General features: G+C 43.3%; 1 protein-coding gene across 2 annotated transcripts in view; it reads left to right on the forward strand.

Moving 5' to 3' along the window:
* The window catches only part of ARHGAP26 (Rho GTPase activating protein 26), a 590,718-nt gene that overhangs the window by 279,559 nt on the left and 288,452 nt on the right, over positions 1 to 22,707 (forward strand). For both annotated transcript variants that reach the window (XM_069764052.1, XM_069764053.1), the window contains exon 15: positions 15,872 to 15,959. In XM_069764052.1, coding sequence (XP_069620153.1) covers positions 15,872 to 15,959 — 88 coding nt within the window. The remainder of the gene's footprint in view (positions 1 to 15,871; positions 15,960 to 22,707) is intronic.

Below are 22,707 nucleotides of genomic sequence, written 5' to 3' on the forward strand. Positions count from 1 at the left end.
TCACTTGAAAAGGAGAGTGGGCATTCAGTGGGATGAGCCCTGCACAATGCGGTCTTGGGCCAGCGGATGAGAGCACCCACTGACCCCCCCATGTCTCCACAGCATGTTGTTTACTTGAACTGAAACAACACCCCGCAAAAAAAGTGAAATTTCAGGTTGTGAGGTAGCAAAACATAAAAAATGCCAGGGGGTATGGAATACTTTTGCAAACCACTGTAAATCTGAAATCAAACTAGCGTATAGCATCTGATTGTGCTAATGACATTCAGCTCCAGCTCTGCTGCGAGCGTGATCCGAGTGTCAGTGCACTTTGATTGTCTCGTATGACAGAATCTGAGCATAGATGCAGAGGAGGCGGAGAAAGTAATTTCTCCCATCTCCTCCATTGCCTGTCTCTGCGTATATCGAACTGCACTGGGATGACATCCGTGTGCAGTCTGATGTTTCACATGCACCCATAGACATGGATGGATGTGTGTGAGTGGAGTCTCTCTGCCATTTGCAGCTTGCTGCAATTGTTCTCATGCCGAATCGGCATGAAAAAATAATAGCTGATCTGCACTGCCCCATGGTATAACATTGTTATGATCCGGTGACCTTGGAGCCGCATGGAACTTTCTCTGGAGTTGGTGGAAACTATACTGACTGTAAATCCTGAACTTATCACCGCCACTAGAAGTAGCCGTGGGGTGTGCCTACAAATCCTAGACACCTCGACACAGCCGGAGGACTAAATACCCCTATAGATGAAAATAGAAATACTACCTTGCGTCAGAGCAGAACCCCAAAGGATAGGCAGCCCCCCACAAATATTGACTGTGAGTAGTAGAGGAAAAGACACACGCAGGCAGGAAACAGGATTTAGCAAAAGAGGCCACTCTAGCTAAAATAGAAAAGGATAGGATAGAATACTAAGCGGTCAGTATTAAAACCCTTCCAAAAATATCCACAGCAGAAAATACAAAAAACTCCACCATCTAACTAAAGATGTGGAGCGTATATCTGCAACTCCAGAGAATCCAGCAAGACAGAGAAAACACTGACACAATCTAAGCTGAACAAGAGAAAATGAATGAATAGCACAGAATTATTAAGCACACAGCATGTGTGCCACAGAAACAAAACCAGACACTTATCTTTGCTGAAATGGCAGCAAGGCAGGAGGAACCAGACAAAGATCCAAAACCTCCCAGAACCATGGACAACTGGCAAGGACTAAAGAATCCTGCACACCTAAATACACCAGCCAGAGCTGCAATCATCAGATACACCTGACCAGGACTGCAACTCAGGGACAACTGCATTACCACCTACAACCACTGGAGGGAACCCAAAAGCAGAATTCACAACAGTACCCCCCCCCTTGAGGAGGGGTCACCGAACCCTCACGAGGGCCCCCAGGATGATCAGGACGAGCCAGATGAAAGGCACGGACCAAATCAGCAGCATGGACATCAGAGGCAAAACCCCAAGAATTATCCTCCTGGCCATAATCCTTCCATTTGACAAGGTACTGAAGCCTCCGCCTCGAAAAACGAGAATCCAAAATCTTCTCAACCACATACTCCAACTCTCCATCAACCAACACAGGGGCTGGAGGATCAACAGAGGGAACAACGGGCACCACATATTTCCGCAATAAAGATCTATGGAAGACATTATGGATAGCAAAAGAGGCCGGAAGCGCCAATCGAAAAGACACCGGATTAATAATCTCAGAAATCCTATAAGGACCAATAAACCGAGGCTTAAACTTGGGGGAAGAAACCTTCATAGGAACATGACGGGAAGACAACCAGACCAGATCCCCAACCCGAAGCCGGGAACCAACACACCGACGACGGTTAGCAAAACGTTGAGCCTCCTCCTGAGACAACACCAAATTGTCCACCACATGAGCCCAAATCTGCTGCACCCTGTCAACCACAGAATCCACACCAGGACAGTCAGAAGGCTCAACCTGCCCAGAAGAAAAACGAGGATGGAAACCAAAATTACAAAAGAAAGGCGAAACCAAAGTAGCCGAACTAGCCCGATTATTAAGGGCAAACTCGGCCAATGGCAAAAAGGCCACCCAATCATCCTGATCAGCACACACAAAGCATTTCAAATAAGTCTCCAAAGTCTGATTAGTTCGCTCGGTCTGGCCATTTGTCTGAGGATGAAATGCAGAAGAAAAAGACAAATCAATGCCCAGCCTAGCACAAAAGGCCCGCCAAAACCTAGAAACAAACTGGGAACCTCTGTCGAACACAATATTCTCCGGAATACCATGCAGACGAACCACATGCTGAAAAAACAACAGAACCAAATCTGAAGAGGAAGGCAATTTAGGCAAAGGCACCAAATGAACCATCTTAGAGAACCGGTCACAAACAACCCAGATAACAGACATCTTCTGGGAAACCGGAAGATCAGAAATAAAATCCATAGAAATATGCGTCCAGGGCCTCTCAGGGACTGGCAATGGCAAAAGCAACCCACCAGCACGGGAACAACAAGGCTTGGCCCGCGCACAAGTCCCACAGGACTGCACAAAAGAATGCACATCACGTGACAAAGAAGGCCACCAAAAGGACCTACCAGCAAAATCTATGGTACCAAAAATACCAGGATGACCAGCCAACACAGAACAGTGAACCTCAGAAATCACTCTACTAGTCCATCTGTCAGGAACAAACTGTTTCCCCACTGAACAGCGGTCAGGACTGTCAGCCTGAAATTCCTGAAGAACCCGTCGTAAATCAGGGGAAATGGCAGAAAGGACCACCACTTCTTTCAGAATGCCGACCGGTTCAAGGACCTCAGGAGAATCAGGCAAAAAACTCCTAGAGAGGGCATCAGCCTTAATATTCTTAGAACCCGGAAGATACGAAACTACGAAATCAAAACCGGAAAAAAACAAGGACCATCGAGCCTGTCTAGGATTCAGCCGTTTGGCAGACTCGAGGTAAATCAGATTCTTATGATCGGTCAAGACCACAATACGGTGCTTAGCTCCCTCAAGCCAATGTCGCCACTCCTCAAATGCCCACTTCATAGCCAACAACTCCCGATTGCCGACATCATAATTGCGTTCAGCAGGCAAAAACTTACGGGAAAAGAAGGCACACGGTTTCATCAAGGAACCAACAGAATCCCTCTGAGACAAAACGGCCCCTGCACCAATCTCAGAAGCATCAACCTCAACCTGAAACGGAAGAGAAACATCCGGTTGGCGCAACACCGGAGCAGAAGTAAATCGGCGTTTAAGCTCCTGAAAGGCAGAGACAGCCACAGAGGACCAATTCGCCACATCAGCGCCTTTCTTCGTCAAATCGGTCAAGGGTTTAACCACGCTAGAGAAGTTAGCAATGAAACGGCGATAAAAATTTGCAAAACCCATAAATTTCTGAAGGCTCTTCACGGATGTGGGTTGAATCCAATCATGAATGGCCTGAACCTTAACCGGATCCATCTCCATAGATGAGGGAGAAAAAATGAAGCCCAAAAAAGAAACCTTCTGCACCCCAAAGAGACACTTAGACCCCTTCACAAACAAAGCATTGTCACGAAGGATCTGAAATACCATCCTGACCGGTTGCACATGAGACTCCCAATCATCGGAAAAAATCAAAATATCGTCCAGATATACAATCAAGAATTTATCAATATAAGTCCGGAAGATATCATGCATGAAGGACTGAAAAACAGATGGAGCATTAGTGAGCCCGAATGACATCACAAGGTATTCAAAATGACCTTCGGGCGTATTAAATGCAGTATTCCATTCATCACCCTGCTTAATACGAACAAGATTATATGCCCCCCGAAGGTCAATCTTAGTAAACCAACTGGCCCCCTTAATCCTAGCAAACAAATCAGAAAGCAAAGGTAAAGGGTATTGAAACTTGACCGTGATCTTATTCAAGAGGCGATAATCAATACAAAGTCTCAAGGAGCCATCCTTCTTAGCAACAAAAAAAAAAATCCCGCTCCCAACGGTGAAGAAGATGGCCGAATATGACCTTTCGCCAAAGACTCCTTAATATAATTCCGCATGGCGGTATGTTCAGGCACAGACAGGTTGAAAAGTCGGCCCTTAGGAAACTTACAGCCTGGAATCAAGTCAATAGCACAATCACAGTCCCTGTGCGGTGGAAGGGAACTGGACTTGGGCTCATCGAATACATCCTGAAAATCAGACAAAAACTTAGGAATTTCAGAAGAGGAAGAAGAGGAGATTGACATCAAAGGAACATCATTATGGATTCCCTGACAACCCCAACTAGTCACAGACATAGACTTCCAGTCCAACACAGGATTATGTACCTGCAACCACGGAAGACCCAGCACGATGGCATCATGCAAATTATGCAACACCAGAAATCGACAATCTTCCTGATGGGCTGGTGCCATGCACATGGTCACCTGTGTCCAAAACTGGGGCTTATTTTTAGCCAAAGGTGTAGCATCAATGCCCCTTAAAGGAATAGGGTTCTGCAAAGGCTGCAAGGGAAAACCACAACGCCTGGCAAATTCAAAGTCCTCTAAGTTCAAGGCGGCGCCTGAATCCACAAACGCCATGACCAAAAATGATGACAATGAGCAGATCAAGGACACAGATAACAGAAATTTAGGTTGTACAGTGCTGATGGTAAATGAACTGGCGATCCTCTTTGTCCGCTTAGGGCAGACAGAAATGACATGAGAAGCGTCGCCACAATAACAACACAACCTATTCTGACGTCTGAAACCTTGTCGTTCCGTTCTAGACAGAATCCTATCACACTGCATTGGCTCAGGAATTTGCTCTGAGGACAACGCCACAGCGCGCACAGTTCTGCGCTCCCGCAAGCGCCGGTCAATCAGAATGGCCAGAGACATAGAATCACTCCGACCGACCCCACCATAACATCTTTAACGGATTCAGAAAGACCCTTTCTGAAAATTGCCGCCAAAGCATCATCATTCCATCCAGTCAACACAGACCATTCTCTAAATTTCTGACAATACAATTCTGCCGCCTCTTGACCCTGAGACAGGGCCAACAAGGTCTTCTCCGCTTGATCCACAGAACTCTGTTCATCATATAATAATCCTAAAGCCTGAAAAAAGGAGTCTACATTAAGCAAAGCCGGATTCCCAGATTCCAGGGAAAATGCCTAATCCTGTGGATCGCCACGCAGCAGGGAGATGATGATTTTTACCTGCTGAATGGAATCACCAGAGGATCGAGGTCTCAGAGCAAAAAACAGTTTACAGTTGTTTTTAAAACTCAAAAATTTGGACCTGTCACCAAAAAATAAATCAGGAGTAGGAATCTTCGGCTCTAAAACAGGAGTCTGAACAATATAATCAGAAATATCCTGTACCCTAGCAGCAAGCTGGTTCACACGAGAAGTTAATTCCTGAATATCCATGCTAGCACAAGACTCCTCAGCCACCCAGAGAAAAAGAGAAAAGAAAAGACAAAGCAGACTGTAGAAGAAAATGGCTCAACACCTTTCTTCCCTTCTTCTGAGATGCATTTAACTCATTATGGGCCAGTTGTACTGTTATAATCCGGTGACCTTGGAGCCGCATGGAACTTTCTCTGGAGTTGGTGAATACTATACTGACCGCAAATCCTGAACTTATCACCGCCACTAGAAGTAGCCGTGGGGTGTGCCTACAAATCCTAGACACCTCGACACAGCCGGAGGACTAAATACCCCTATAGATGAAAATAGAAATACTACCTTGCCTCAGAGCAGATCCCCAAAGGATAGGCAGACCCCCACAAATATTGACTGAGAGTAGTAGAGGAAAAGACACACGCAGGCAGGAAACAGGATTTAGCAAAAGAGGCTACTCTAGCTAAAATAGAAAAGGATAGGATAGAAAACTAAGCGGTCAGTATTAAAACCCTTCCAAAAATATCCACAGCAGAAAATACAAAAAACGCCACCATCTAACTAAAGATGTGGAGCGTATATCTGCAACTCCAGAGAATCCAGCAAGACAGAGAAAACACTGACACAATCTAAGCTGAACAAGAGAAAACGAATGAATAGCGCAGAATTATTAAGCACACAGCATGTGTGCCACAGAAACAAAACCAGACACTTATCTTTGCTGAAATGGCAGCAAGGCAGGAGGAACCAGACAAAGATCCAAAACCTCCCAGAACCATGGACAACTGGCAAGGACTAAAGAATCCTGCACACCTAAATACACCAGTCAGAGCTGCAATCAGCAGATACACCTGACCAGGACTGCAACTCAGGGACAACTGCATTACCACCTGTAACCACTGGAGGGAACCCAAAAGCAGAATTCACAACAAACATTGGGCTGAGTGCTACCCGAACATCGGATAGCACTCGGCTGTGTTATATGCTCATGTGAGCGAGGCCTAAGTTTGAAGCGGTTTAGGAGTTGAACCTGCTTCATATACAGTTGTGCTCAAAAGTTTACATACCCCGGTAGAATTTTTGCTTTCTTGGCCTTTTTTCAGAGAATATGAATAACACCAAAACTTTTTCTCCACTGATGGTTAGTGGTTGTGTGAAGCCATTTATTGTCAAACTACTGTTTTTTTTCTCTTTTTAAATCATAATGACAACCCAAAACATCTAAATGACACTTTATTTTCTCAGATGGTAAACGTGCCCACTCTTCTTGGCAAAAAGCCTCCAGTTCCTGTAAATTCCTGGGCTGTGTAGCATGAACTGCGCACTTGAAAACTCCTCAGAGTGGCTCAATGACATTGAGGTTATTAGACTGAGATGGCCACTTCAGAACCTTCACTTTGTTCTGCTTTAGCCAATGACAGGTCGACTTGGCCTTGTGTTTTGGATCGTTGTCATGTTGGATCGTCCAAGTACGTCCCATGCGCAGCTCTGGGCTGATGAGTGCAAATTTGCCTCCATTGTTTGCTGATAATGTTCTGCATTCATCTTTCCTTCAACTTTCATCAAGTTTCCTGTGCCTTTGTAGCTCACACATCCCCAGCCTATTTTTCTTCAAGTGTCTCCTTATTGTGTATCTTGAAACAGCCACACCACTAGTTTTCAGAGAGTCCTGTATTTCAGCTGATGTTATTTTGAGTTCAATTTTCCTGGGAGTTGTGGACAACATTTTTGTTGGTCTACCTGACCGAGGTTTTGTTTTTGCAGAGCCCCTGATTTTCTATTTGTTAATCACAGTTTGAACACTGCTGTTTGACATTATCAATTCCTTGGAAATCTTTTTATATCCCTTTCCTGTTTTATACAGTTCAACTACCTTTTCCCATAGATCCATTGACAATTCTTTTGCTTTCCCAATGACTCATAGTCCAGAAACATCAGTGGCTGAATGAAAGATGCAAGAGTCTGTCTGGATCCTGGAAACTCACTCAGCTTTTATGCACACACACTGATTACAAGAAACAGGTCACAGGTGAGGAAGTTACCTTTAGTAGCCATTCAAACCCATTTGTGTCAACTTCTGTGCATGTTATCAGGCCAAAATCACCAGGGTATGTGAACTTTTGATCAGGGTCATTTGGATGTTTTGGGTTGTCATTGATTTAAAAAGTGAAAACACAGTAGTTTGACAATAAATGGCTTCATCCAACCACTAGCCATGAGTGGAGAAAATGTTTTCGTGTTATTATTCATATTCTCTGAAAAAAGGCCAAGAAAGCAAAAATTCTGCCGGTGTATACAGTATAAACTTTAGGGCACAGCTGTATGGCAGATGCTGACTGGGTTACATAGTCCACATCGACCTATAACTGCAGTGAGGGGAACTGGCTCTGATCGCTGCATTAAACCATTTAAATGCCGCTGTCATTCTCTCAGAGTAGCATTTAAATAAATGACACCATTGCTCACACTGGCTCTTATTGCTCTCCGTGATTTAATTGCAGGGAACTGATGAGCTTCCAAGAAGGCAAAGAAAAACTACCAACCTGCAAGTCCGTTGTTATCTGTAGCTTTGTTATTTTATATCCAGGCTGACTGTCTACTTTGAGTCTAGCGCCATAAAATAACACACAAATACCACTAATCTTTTAGGGCTTGATCTGATCTTGAATTGGCACAGCAAACTATCTAATGTTAGAGGATGTGCCACCTACTGAGAGCCTGTATTTTACTTACCAGCAGCTCCTGCAAAATGTCTAATCTGCTGCTGCTCAACACAACCTACATGTGCACCCTTGATATTTCTTGAAGACCAAGCAATTTTCTTTTTCTTGTAAAAGAATTTAACTTTCAACCGGTTTATAAAAGTAATAATTCACCTTCTATATTTTTTATAGAACTAATAAGTGTATGGAGCGAGGCTGGGAGTACGTATAACTCATACATATCCTCCGTTCCAGGTTCTGAAACCGGTGAATCCCCTCGCAGTGCACAGTCCACACTGGGGGGGGGGATGCATCGGTTTTGACCAGACCACCCCTTTAAGATGCTTGCAGTGATGGATCTCTGTAAGATTGCATACCTCTGTTTAAATTAGTTTAATTGCTTTACATTTGCTTGTGTTTTGCTTTAGACCCTTTTCTATTCCTTATTTCTCATCAGTACGATTCCGGATTTTTTTTTTCTTTTTTTTAACTCCTAGAGTTGAAAAGAAAAAATCTGAAATTTGGACTAAACAAACCAAACAAATTGTCGCCTTTTTCTGAAACCCATAATGTTTTAATTTTTTTGGTTGAGCTTTGTGAAAGCATATTGTTTGTGGGAAGAGACCATGTTTTTATTGATATTATTTTGTGATAAATATCACATTTTCGTTGCTGCGTATAGCATTTTTTCAGGAATTGTGGTGGCTAAAAATGGAAATTTGGCTTTTTGATTTTTTTTTTTTTTTGTATGTTTATGGGGTTTACCGAACGAGTTAGTTAGTTCTATATTTTGATTGATTGGACCTTTATGCACAGTTATACCACATGTGTGTTTATTTATTATCTTTATTTTTAATGGGAGAAAATGGTGAGTGGATTAGAAAAATTTAGTTCCCCAAGGGGACTTGAGCCTGCAATTGTCTGATCGCTTGTGCTACATACAGCAATACCACAGTATTATTGAATGTACAGTGAGTGAAATAAGTATTGAACATGTCACCAAGTGATCTCTCGAATCTCTCCATGCTGCCAGATACCCTCTGCAAATAGATTTATAGAACAAGCAAAAAGGAGAGGTAAAGGGCCCACAGGGCACTAGAAAGGGGTCACCAGCCCCATAATAATGATGATGATAATAATAATAATCTTTATTTTTATATAGCGCTAACATATTCCGGAGCGCTTTACAGGTTGCACACATTATCGTTGCTGTCCCCGTGTTGGGGCTCACAATCTAAAAATACTGTTCATGTTATGGTACTTCAGGTTCATAAAGGAGAACAGTTTGCTGAACTTAACCCTATGCAGCATCTTGCTATTAAACAGAGAGCAGGGTCTTGTGTTCATAGATGTCTTATTCATGAGAACAAGTTTATTGGTGATCCTGCTGACAATGATACAACAGGTCTGGTCTGGGGGGTAATATGCCTTCTGACAGCTTTTAGCCCATTGGCATGTACTTTGCCATTGATCTTGTAGACTGATATGATATACTATATGGTGGCCCGATTCTAACGCATCGGCTGTTGTAGAGTATGTATGTATGTATGTATATAGCAGCCACATAGTATATAGCACAGGCCACGACATATTCTAGAATACCCGATGCGTTAATACAGGCCACGCAGTATATAACACAGCCCAAACAGTATATAACATTGCCCACTTAGTATATAACACTGCCCATGTAGTATATAACACTGCCCACGTAGTATATAACACAGCCCACACAGTATATAACATTGCCCACATAGTATATAGCAGCATGTAGTATATAACACAGCCCACATAGTATATAACACAGCCCACATAGTATATAACAGCCATGTAGTATATAGCACAGCCCACGTAGTATATAGCAGACATGTATTATACAGTGGGGCAAAAAAGTATTTAGTCAGTCAGCAGTAGTGCAAGTTCCACCACTTAAAAAGATGAGAGGCGTCTGTAATTTACATCATAGGTAGACCTCAACTATGGGAGACAAACTGAGAAAAAAAAATCCAGAAAATCACATTGTCTGTTTTTTTATCATTTTATTTGCATATTATGGTGGAAAATAAGTATTTGGTCAGAAACAAACAATCAAGATTTCTGGCTCTTGTTTGGTAGAGACACAACTTGTCGTGTTTGGAGGAAAAAGAATACTGAGTTGCATCCATCAAACACCATACCTACTGTAAAGCATGGTGGTGGAAACATCATGCTTTGGGGCTGTTTCTCTGCAAAGGGGCCAGGACGACTGATCCGGGTACATGAAAGAATGAATGGGGCCATGTATCGTGAGATTTTGAGTGCAAACCTCCTTCCATCAGCAAGGGCATTGAAGATGAAACGTGGCTGGGTCTTTCAACGTGACAATGATCCAAAGCACACCGCCAGGGCAACGAAGGAGTGGCTTCGTAAGAAGCATTTCAAGGTCCTGGAGTGGCCTAGCCAGTCTCCAGATCTCAACCCTATAAAAAACCTTTGTAGGGAGTTGAAAGTCCGTGTTGCCAAGCGAAAAGCCAAAAACATCACTGCTCTAGAGGAGATCTGCATGGAGGAATGGGCCAACATACCAACAACAGTGTGTGGCAACCTTGTGAAGACTTACAGAAAACGTTTGACCTCTGTCATTGCCAACAAAGGATATATTACAAAGTATTGAGATGAAATTTTGTTTCTGACCAAATACTTATTTTCCACCATAATCTGCAAATAAAATGTTAAAAAAACAGACAATGTGATTTTCTGGATTTTTTTTTCTCAGTTTGTCTCCCATAGTTGAGGTCTACCTATGATGTAAATTACAGACGCCTCTCATCTTTTTAAGTGGTGGAACTTGCACTATTGCTGACTGACTAAATACTTTTTTGCCCCACTGTATAACACAGCCCACGTAGTATATAACACTGCCAACGTAGTATATAGCAGCCATGTAGTATATAGCACAGCCCACGTAGTATGTAACATAGCCCACGTAGTATATAACAGCCCACGTAGTATATAGCAGCCATGTAGTATATAATGCAGCCCACGTAGTGTATCACACAGCCCACGTAGTATATAACGCAGCCCACATAGTATATAACACTGCCCACGTAGTATATTGCACAGCCCACATAGTATATAGCAGCCATGTAGTATATAGCAGCCATGTAGCATATAACCCTGCCCATGTAGTATATAGCAGCCATGTAGTATATAGCATAGCTACGTGGTATATAACACTGCCCACGTAGTATATAGCAGACATGTATTATATAACACAGCCCACGTAGTATATAACACTGCCCACGTAGTATATAGCAGCCATGTAGTATATAGCACAGCTACATAGTATATAACACAGCCCACGTTGTATATAGCAGCCACGTAGTATATAACGCAGCCCACGTAGTATATAACGCAGCCCACATAGTATACAGCAGTGTGGGCACCATATCCCTGCATAGGCAGCATCAATAGTAAAAAGTTGGCCACACAGGGTTATTAGCAGCGTTAATGGAGTGCGTTACCCACGGCATAACGCAGTCCATTAACGCTGTCATTAACCCTGTGTCAGCGCTGACTGGAGGTGAGTATGGAGCGGGCGCCGGGCACTGACTGGACGGGAGTAGGGAGGGACTAATTCTCGGCCGGACTGTGCTCGTCGCTGATTGGTCCCGGCAGCCAGGACAGGCAGCTGGCGAGACCAATCAGCGACGCGGGATTTCCGTGACAGAAGTTGCAGACAGACAGAAAGAAAGACAGACAAACGGAAGTACCCCTTAGACAATTATATAGTAGATGCAAAGATATGAGGTAGCTAGACGAAAAGTGGCTATTAGTGGGGGATCACTTAGGTTGTGTCTGAGGGACTATTGTCTCCGCAGGTCAGGAAAGGGGGATAAGAGATGAGTTGGCAGTAGCAGACTACAAGCACCCCTACACAAGACAGGTCCATAGAAAGTAAAGACACTAAAAGGGGCGAGAATCACACTGAAGAATGACTTTTTGCTATGCTTTGGCTAAAACAAGGATTTGTTTCCATCCAAAGATTTTTTTTTTTTTTTCTCAATTCAAGGGGTAGCTACTTTAAGCTGCATCTCGTCTTTTTAGGCTGAAGAGGCCATTGCTTTGTGCACACACAGGTTAACACCGCTTCATGAAGGCAGTCAAGTCCAAGCTTAGTTTTTCTTTTCCCCAATACATTTCAAATCTATATGGTGTTGGACCAAGGATTCCGATTCTTTTCAATGTCTAAAATTCTTTACATGTTAGTGACACTTTAAACAAGTGTATCTTTATGATGCTAAAACATGCTTAAGCCAGTACACTACCACCCTAATACTAAATTGGACAGAACAGCCTGAAATGAAGCCTCTGACAACTCAAGTCAGCATTATTTATGGGAATCTTGTTAAGATGGGCTTTTATAACCATTTTAAATCTGTTATAAGTTATTTGATACCTCATCTGAGACCTGCATAATGTAGCAAGAGAGACCCTGATTCCAACGTTCTATCACTTATTTTACTTGGTGCAGCAGTTGTGACACAATCTAGAGTTTTTAGATGTAACCTGAAGCAGAGTTTAGAAAGCTGTCTACATCAGGCTCTCTATGTACATAGTCTATGGACAATGAGTTTCTTATCACGAGAAGGGATGGAGTTGGATGACTTGGTGAGAGGCAGCTAGTTTGGGGAGAAATAATGTCCTAATGATAAAACCTTCATTGTAAGTAAACAGCATGCAGCCTGATAACTGACAGCTGATTTCAGTGTTTTGACCACTGCCTCATGCTGTCCTCAGATTGCATAGATCAATATAGAAAAATAAAATTCATCAGCTTACCACTTCAAGGTAACAGTAGTTTGTTGGGTGCAGTGCACGAACAAGGGTGTGGGCCGGTTCACCGGATGTGAATAAGGTTTTAGTGGAGAATTCCAGCATCTGCAATTGAAGAAAACATTTTTTTTTAACACATTTTTTTTGGTCACTCTAAAATTTCAAACAGTTTTTTTTTGTTTTTTTTTTTTAAAGAAACACTTAGTTTTACGACCATGCAGGGCCCTCAGTCATACCCTTTTGTCTTTGTTGTCTTTGGAATTTTAAAGTAACCAATTTTTTTTTTTTTTATTTCAATTGTGGATACTGTAATCATCTATTTTACCTCACTCAGATTACATAGCAAAAATCTGCTGACATATTCCCTTTAAGCCAGCAGTGCAGTGCTGCATATATTCATTATCTTGAAGTTTAGCGATATGCAGATAGGCTTAGAGAAAGATTGATATAGAATCGGGAATGTAACTCTTAACGGTTGAACTAGATGCAGCCCTACTTGCTATGCTTTCATATGCTCTTTATCCTTTCCAACACATGCATGGTAATGTTACATAACCGGATCGTAGGCGGAGGATCAACGCCTGTCTAAATAAGCAAAGGGTTTTCTAAATGTGGTTGATGCAGTTGTTGGTGCTGATAAAAAAAAAAAAAAAAAGTGCAATAGGATGTGGTCAGGAGTCATATGGTGCAGTTTCTGTCATGTTTTGCTTTGTGTTGCTATGTACTACAGGCCTTTCAGTTATTTCCTATTAAATCATTTAAATATTGTAAGTACACAGTGCTATATAATATGATGATTGCAATATATTAAGAGGATAGAAATGTTGGGAGTGCTACTTTAAATGGAATACGTTAGCAAAATTTTACCTCACAGACTACTTAATATACCCAGAAAGAAAAAAAAAAACACAAAATTGAGCTTAACTTAAGTTGGTATACATGCAGAGGTAAAACGCATGTTCAAAATGGCCACAAAATATTAAAACCTACAAGAGAAAAAAGTAAATGAAAACCCTGATATAACTAAGTAAAAAAGCAAACATGCATTTAAATAACACAGAGTTTTTAGTAATACTGTTTTTTGATCAAAAAATAGCACAAAAGCCATCCCACCTCGTCACGGTAACTCTGATCGGGACAGTCCTAAACTATCTAATATTAAAACCTTACCATGTGTCATTGTTGACCTCAGTGTGAATAAGGGCAGATGAAAGGACTGAACCCAACCAGTGAAACACCAGACTAGGGAAGCCTTAGGCTATATTCACTCTTTGCGGATTTTGCTGCAGATCCGCAGCGGATTTGACCGCTGCGGATCCGCAGCAGTTTCCCATGAGTTTACATTTCAATGTAAACCTATGGGAAACAAAAAACGCTGTGCACATGCTGCAGAAAAATCCACGCGGAAACGCTGCGGATTACATTCCGCAGCATGTCACTTCTTTTCTGCGGATTTTCAGCTGCTCCAATAGAAAACTGCAGTTGAAAATCCGCAGAAGAAAACGCAGTAAAAACCGCGATTAATCCGCAGTAAAAACCGCGATGGGTTTTCACTGCGGATTTTGCAATTCCGCTGCGGAAAAATCCGCAGTGGAATCTGCAAAGTGTGCACATAGCCTTATATAGTTTCTAGCTCAGAAACAGGGAGGCCACACCCTGGGTTGCACAGAATGCAACAATACACAGAAAGAAAAAAAAAACACAAAATTGAGCTTAACTTAAGTTGGTATACATGCAGAGGTAAAACGCATGTTCAAAATGGCCACAAAACATTAAAACCTACAAGAGAAAAAAGTAAATGAAAACCCTGATATAACTAAGTAAAAAAGCAAAAATGCATTTAAATAACAGAGTTTTTAGTAATACTGTTTTTTGATCAAAAAATAGCACAAAAGCCATCCCAGACAAATGCAGTAATACCCTTACATGGCCAGTCCATTAAGGTACCGTTACACTAAACGACTTCCCAACGATCATGACCAGCAATATGACCTGGCCGTGATCGTTGGTAAGTCATTGTGTGGTCGCTGTGGAGCGATCAGGGGAGCGACTTCGGCATCATTGAAACTGTCTTCAACGATGCCGAAGTCCCCGGGTAACCAGGGTAAACATTGGGTTACTAAGTGCAGGGCCGCGCTTAGTAACCCGATATTTACCCTGGTTACAAGTGAACATATCGCTGGATCGGCGTCACACACGCCGATCCAGCGATGACAGCGGGTGATCAGCGACCAAAAAAAGGTACTGATCATTCCCCAATGACCAACGATCTCCCAGCAGGGGCCTGATCAGTGGTCGCTGTCACACATAACGAGATCGTTAGCGGGATCGTTGCTACGTCACAAAAAGCGTGACGTTGCAACGATATAGTTAACGAAATCGTTATGTGTGAAGGTACCTTTATCCCCTTACTGATATATCTGCCTATGAATTGATATGCAACTGAAGACTATCCTAGATCCAAAGCCTCTGTTGCTCCAGCTGTATTCCCTCTCAGTGCCACCTCCTCCCAATTTACTGGCAGCCTTTATACTATGTTACTTCAGACAAAGGAGCTGTCAGTCAAGCAGGAGGAGGTGGCTCTTTGCAGGGAACAGAGTTGGAGTCACAGATGCTTCACAACTACCATAATCCTTTAGCCTTATTTGCGTATTACCAATTTCTCAGTAATGGAAGAACCGACTGGCCATGTAAAGGTATTGCTGGTCTTGTCTTTGAAAGCTCTATATGCACATATAAATAGATTGTGGTGTGAAATTCTACTGACAAATTCCCTTTAATCAGAAGACAACTGGCATGTCAGAAATAACGGCAGTTCTAACATCTGGACAGTATAAAACGTGTGATAAACTGTATATGAAAAAATGTTACAAGTACATATCGTTTTTCACTTTAATTTTTTTTTCACAAAGCTTCACTTTGTTGTACATGCAGGTCAAGTATATTCTCCATCTTTATATTTTTGCTTTGTTTATTTTTTAGATCCTAAGATAGCTACAGAGGCTGACACTGACATCTCTGCAGAGTGGGAGATCAAGACAATCACAAGCACTTTGAAAACTTATTTAAGGTATTTTGAAAATGCACAGTTGTAAAACAGAATGTGATTGCTCAATTCAAGTACTGCAGCTCACAAATATATGTTTGATCATTGGTGGTATTCCTTTTATAAGGTGTAGCACTATTATATAGCAGTCAGTGTAGTAGTTTTTCAACAGCTTGCCTTTGGTGATCCATATGCTTAATACAAAAATACATGTCTTACTGCCAGTTACAAAAAGTCTCTTACGTTTAACGCCTTACCGAACGCAGATTTGCCTTTTAATGGCGGCAGGTAATGGTACTTATTAATGGCGCTGAGAAATAAGTGTATAGCGCTCCCAGCGTCGAAAAACCTCTGGTAGCTGAGATCCCGGAGAACATCATTCTGGTCGGTTTTTACCTTCCCCAGTCACATGATCGCCGTTATTCACCGAATAACGACAATCACAAAAAAAATAAATCCGATTTTCCATTAATTTCTCTCTACTCTGATATGATCTAGCATATCAGAGGACAGAGAAATGGGGTTCCCTGATCCCTCCCCGGTACCTCCTCCATCCCTGGACCCTCCTGCTCCGTCCCCAGGCCCTCCGCATAATCTTCCTGGAAGAAAATGGCAGGCGCATGTGCTGTGCGCCTGCCAAGATTTGCCGTCCGGTACCTGACAACAGTATATTTTTCCTATTGGTTTATTTTGATCACTGTGATAGGATCTATCCCAGTGATCAAAATTTTAAACCAAACCCCCCTTTGTCACCCACTTAGTTAGATAAAAATAATAGTTTATCTTTTATTTTTCCCATTCTTTGCACTAAGGGTTTGGGCTAGGGTTACGGTTGTGGTGGTGCTGGGGTTACGGTTGTGGTGGTGCTGGGGTTACGGTTGTGGTGGTGCTGGGGTTACGGTTGTGGTGATGCTGGGGTTACGGTTGTGGTGATGCTGGGGTTACGGTTGTGGTGGTGCTGGGGTTACGGTTGTGGTGGTGCTGGGGTTACGGTTGTGGTGGTGCTGGGGTTTCGGGTGTGGTGCTGGGGGTTAGGGGTGTGTTGGGGTTAGGGTTGTGTTGGGGTTTGAGTTAGAATTGTGAGATATCCACTGTTTAGGTACATCAGTGGTCTCCAAACGCAACATGGTGTCTGCTATCAATTCCAGACAATTTTGCGTTCAAAAAGTCAAACGGTGCTTCCGCCTTTCTGAGCCCTGCCATGCGCCCAAACAGTGGCTTTACCCCCACATACGGGGTATCAGCGTACTCATGAGAAATTGCACAACAAATTTTGTGGCCTATTTTCTCCTGATGCCAATGTGAAAATAAAGTTTGGGTGTGAAGTACCGTAAATTTTTTGTGAAAAAAGATGAATGTTAATTTTTTCCTTCCACGTTGCTTTAATTCTCATGAAGGGTTAATAAACTTCCTGAATGTGGTTTTGCGCACCTTGAGGGGTGCAGTTCTTAGAATGGTTTAACATTTGTGTATTTTCTGTCATATTTACCAACCAAACTCACTTCAAATGTGAGGTAGTCCATGAAAAAAATGGTTTTGTATATTTTGTTGGAAAAATGAAAAATTGCTGGTCAACTTTTAACCCTTATGATGTCCTAACAAAAAAAAATTGTTTCCAAAATTGTGCTAATGTGAAACTGACCTGTGGGAAATGTTATTTATTAACTATTTTGTTGACCCGACGCTCTGATTTAAGTGCACAAAAATTAAAAGTTTGACAATTGCAAAATTTTCTAAATTTTGCCAAATTTACTTTTTTTTTAATAAACGCAAGTTATATCGAAGAAACTTTACCACTAACATAAAGTACAATATGTCACGAATACAATATTTCACGAAAACACATTTCTCAGAATCGGTGGAATCCATCAAAGCGTTCTAAAGCTATAAAGTGACAGTGGTCAGAATTGAAAAATTGGCTTTGTCATTAAGGTCACACACAGATATCCAGTCTCTTTCAATTTCTTGCTGCTGGGGATGGGCACTCTTCCTTGCTTGGCAGTTGTAGTTTAGTATCCTCAATCTACTGCTGATCTAATGTTATTGTGACACATGAAGGCCACTGTACACTATGAAATTTGGTGAGTTTTTTTATCTGTGTATTTGTAAGTCAAAACCACGAGGGAGTAAAAAATGCAGAAGTGATGCACGTGTTTCTATTATACTTTTCCTGTGATTATTCAACTCCTGATTTTGGCTTATGAATACAGAGGTAAAAAACTCCCCAAATCCTCAACATGTCCACGTGGCCTTAAAGGGAACCGGTCACCCCGAAAATCGCGGGTGAGGTAAGCCCACCGGCATCAGGGGCTTATCTACAGCATTCTGTAATGCTGTAGATAAGCCCCCGATGTTACCTGAAAGAGGAGAAAAAGACGTTAGATTATACTCACCCAGGGGCGGTCCCGCTGCTGGTCAGGTCGGATGGGCGTCTCTGGTCCGCTGCGGCGCCTCCCATCTTCTTTCCATGACGTCCTCTTCTGATCTTCAGCCACGGCTCCGGCGCAGGTGTACTTTGTCTGCCCTGTTGAGGGCACAACAAAGTACTGAAGTGCGCAGGCGCCGGAAAGGTCAGAGAGGCCCGGCGCCTGCGCACTGCAGTACTTTGCTCTGCCCTCAACAGGGCAGACAAAGTACGCCTGCGCCGGAGCCGTGGCTGAAGATCAGAAGAGGACGTCATGGAAAGAAGATGGGAGGCACTGCAGCGGACCAGAGACGCCCATCTGTTGTGAATTATGTGGCAGAGTTCACTCCTGTGGTCACAAGTGGTACTTCGGCTGATTCTCTCTGGGATCTTCCATTTGTGGAGGAAAGTGGTACTGCAGCTTCTGAGTTTCCTCCCTCAGGTGATCTGGTGAGCTCGTTAGCTTCTTCTCTACTTAACTCCACCTGATGCTTTGATCTATGCTTCCTGTCAATGTTTCAGTGTGGGACTTGTTTTTTCCCTGGATCATTCCTGTGGCCTGCTGCTCTGCAAAGCTAAGTTTTGCTTATGTTATTTTGTTGCTATTTTTCTGTCCAGCTTGCTTTATTGGTTTTTCTCGCCTGCTGGAAGCTCTGAGACGCAGAGGGACCACCTCCGTGCCGTTAGTCGGTGCGGAGGGTCTTTTTGTCCCCTCTGCGTGGTTTATTATAGGTTTTTGTGCTGACCGCAAAGTTATCTTCCCTATCCTCGTTCTGTTCAGCTAGTCGGGCCTCACTTTGCTAAATCTGTTTCATCTCTATGTTTGTGTTTTCATCTTACTCACAGTCATTATATGTGGGGGGCTGCCTTTTCCTTTGGGGAATTTCTCTGAGGCAAGGTAGGCTTATTTTTCTATCTTCAGGATTAGCTAGTTTCTCAGGCTGTGACGAGGCGCCTAGGTTCTGGTCAGGAGCGCTCCACGGCTACCTTTAGTGTGGTTTGATAGGCTTAGGGATTGCGGTCTGCAGAGTTCCCACGTCTCAGAGCTCGTTCTATTATTTTGGGTTATTGTCAGTTCACTGTATGTGCTCTGACCTCCATGTCCATTGTGATTCTGAATTGCCTTTCATAACACCCATCTGACCTGACCAGCAGCGGGACCGCCCCTGGGTGAGTATAATATAACGTCTTTTTCTCCTCTTTCAGGTAACATCGGGGGCTTATCTACAGCATTACAGAATGCTGTAGATAAGCCCCTGATGCCGGTGGGCTTACCTCACCCGCGATTTTCGGGGTGACAGGTTCCTTTTAAGGTCTTTCAATGCTTGTTCTGAAGTCTACACAGATGTCACAATATTTGAATAGAGATAACATTGCCTTTGAACACACACATGACTGAGAAAGTGCGAGCTGACTGGTATCTCAGGAGTTAACTTCTCCTGGAATGCAACTACTGTGCACACTGGACCAGGTTCTGGTGGCTGATCCCCTTAGAAGCTTCACACCATGTAAGATAAACGCTCTCACAGCAGAATAACAACATATAGCAAAAGTAAGTCAATTGTAAGCTTGCTGATTTTCATGCTGTTTGAGTAACTATATCAATTTCATTACATTTGTACTTTAGGTACTTAAAATTGTTTTTCAGTCAGCAAAACAAAAATAGATGGAGCAAAGAAATGGAATATATTGAAGATTGGGTGCAATGTTTGAACTATTTCCTCACTCATTTTTTCCTATTAACTCTTGGTTACCTATATTCAGTAGAAGAGAAAATTAAACATGATTTCGGATTTTTGTAGTCTGTAACTATGGACTTACAAAACAATACAATAATTTATATGAACAGATCACTAATAGTCACCTTTATGTAACAACAAATATCTTTTTAGCAGTTCTTGTTGAATGCCCTATCATTTAATTTATTGATTTACTACAGAGAAGCAAATGGCTTTTATCACCTTCCGGACATGTTTTTTTGTGTTTCTGCGTTTGTTTTTTCTTCCTTTCTTCCAACTATTTGTTTTTTCTTCCCATTCATTTAGCCATATGAGGGCTTGCTTTTTGGAGAATAAATTGTAGCTTTTAATGAAACCATTAATTTTACCATTTAGTGTCCTGAAAAATGGGAAAAATATTCCCAAGTGTGGTGAGATTGTTAAAAAATAAATAAAAATTTTGCAATTCCATAGTTTTTTGGATTTTTTGTTTTTATGGCATTAATTGGGCACTATAAATGACCTGGTAACATGATTCTTCAGATCAGTACAGTGACAACAGTAACTTTTTAATATTTTTCTTAATTTTTAACCCCTTCCCGACCCATGACGCCACGTAGGCGTCATGAAAGTTGGTGCCAATCCGACCCATGACGCCTATGCGGCGTCATGGAAAGATCGCGTCCCTGCAGATCGGGTGAAAGGGTTAACTCCCATTTCACCCGATCTGCAGGGACAGGGGGAGTGGTAGTTTAGCCCAGGGGGGGTGGCTTCACCCCGTCGTGGCTACGATAGCTCTGATTGGCTGTTGAAAGTGAAACTGCCAATCAGAGCGATTTGTAATATTTCACCTGAAAAACTGGTGAAATATTACAATCCAGCCATGGCCGATGCTGAAATATCATCGGCCATGGCTGGAAATACTAATGTGCCCCCACCCCACCCCACCGATCGCCCCCCCCAGCCCCCCGATCTGGCCGGTACACTGCTCCGGCTCCCCTCCGTCCTGTGCTCCGCTCCCCCCCGTGCTCTTGTCCGCTCCCCCCGTGCTCCAATCACCCCCCCGTGCTCCAATCACCCCCCCTGCACTCCGATCCACCCCCCCGGTGCTCCGTTCCACCCCCCCCGTGCTCCGTTCCAGCCCCCCCGTGCTCCGTTCCACGCCCCCCGTGCTCCGTTCCACCCCTCCCGCGCTCCGATTCCCCCCCCCCCCCCGTGCTCCGATCCCCCCCCCCCCCGTTGTCCCCCCCAACCCCATCATACTTACCGATCCAGCCGGGGTCCCGTCCGTCTTCTCCCTGGGCGCCGCCATCTTCCAAAATGGCGGGCGCATGCGCAGTGCGCCCGCCGAATCTGCCGGCCGGCAGATTCGTTCCAAAGTGCATTTTGATCACTGAGATAGATTATATCTCAGTGATCAAAATAAAAAAAATAATAAATGACCCCCCCCCCCCCCCTTTGTCACCCCCATAGGTAGGGACAATAAAAAAATAAAGAAAAATTTTTTTTTCCACTAATGTTAGAATAGGGTTAGGGGTAGGGTTAGGGGTAGGGTTAGGGGTAGGGGTAGGGTTAGGGTTTCGGTATGTGCACACGTATTCTGGTCCTCTGCGGATTTTTCCGCTGCGGATGTGATAAATCCGCAGTGCTAAACCGCTGCAGATTTATGGTGGATTTACCGCGTTTTTTTCTGCGCATTTCACTGCGGTTTTACAACTGCGATTTTCTATTGGAGCAGTTGTAAAACCGCTGCGGAATCCGCACAAAGAAGTGACATGCTGCGGAATGTAAACCGCTGCGTTTCCGTGCAGTTTTTCCGCAGCATAGCGATTTTTGTTTCCCGTAGGTTTACATTGAACTGTAAACTCATGGGAAACTGCTGCGGATCTGCAGCGTTTTCCGCAGCGTGTGCACATACCTTTAGAATTAGGCTATGTGCACACGGTGCGGATTTGGCTGCGGATTCGCAGCAGTGTTCCATCAGGTTTACAGTTCCATGTAAACATATGAAAAACCAAATCCGCTGTGCCCATGGTGCGGAAAATACCGCGCGGAAACGCTGCGTTGTATTTTCCGCAGCATGTCAATTCTTTGTGCGGATTCCGCAGCGTTTTACACCTGTTCCTCAATAGGAATCCGCAGGTGAAATCCGCACAAAAAACACTGGAAATCCGCGGAAAATCCGCAGGTAAAACGCAGTGCCTTTTACCTGCGGATTTTTCAAAAATGGTGCGGAAATATCTCACACGAATCCGCAACGTGGGCACATAGCCTTAGGGTTGGAATTAGGGTTGTGGTTAGGGTTGTGATTAGGGTTATGGCTACAGTTGGGATTAGGGTTAGGGGTGTGTTGGGGTTAGTGTTGGAGGTAGAATTGAGGGGTTACCACTGTTTAGGCACATCAGGGGTCTCCAAACGCAACATGGCGCCACCATTGATTCCAGCCAATCTCGTATTCAAAAAGTCAAATGGTGCTCCCTCACTTCCGAGCCCTGACGTGTGCCCAAACAGTGGTTTACCCCCACATATGGGGTACCAGCATACTCAGGACAAACTGCGCAACAATTACTGGGGTCCAATTTCTCCTGTTACCCTTGTGAATCTAAAAAAATGCTTGCTAAAACATCATTTTTGAGGAAAGAAAAATGAT

The sequence above is a fragment of the Ranitomeya imitator genome, chromosome 4, assembly GCF_032444005.1.
Source record: "Ranitomeya imitator isolate aRanImi1 chromosome 4, aRanImi1.pri, whole genome shotgun sequence".
NCBI lineage: Eukaryota > Metazoa > Chordata > Amphibia > Anura > Dendrobatidae > Ranitomeya > Ranitomeya imitator.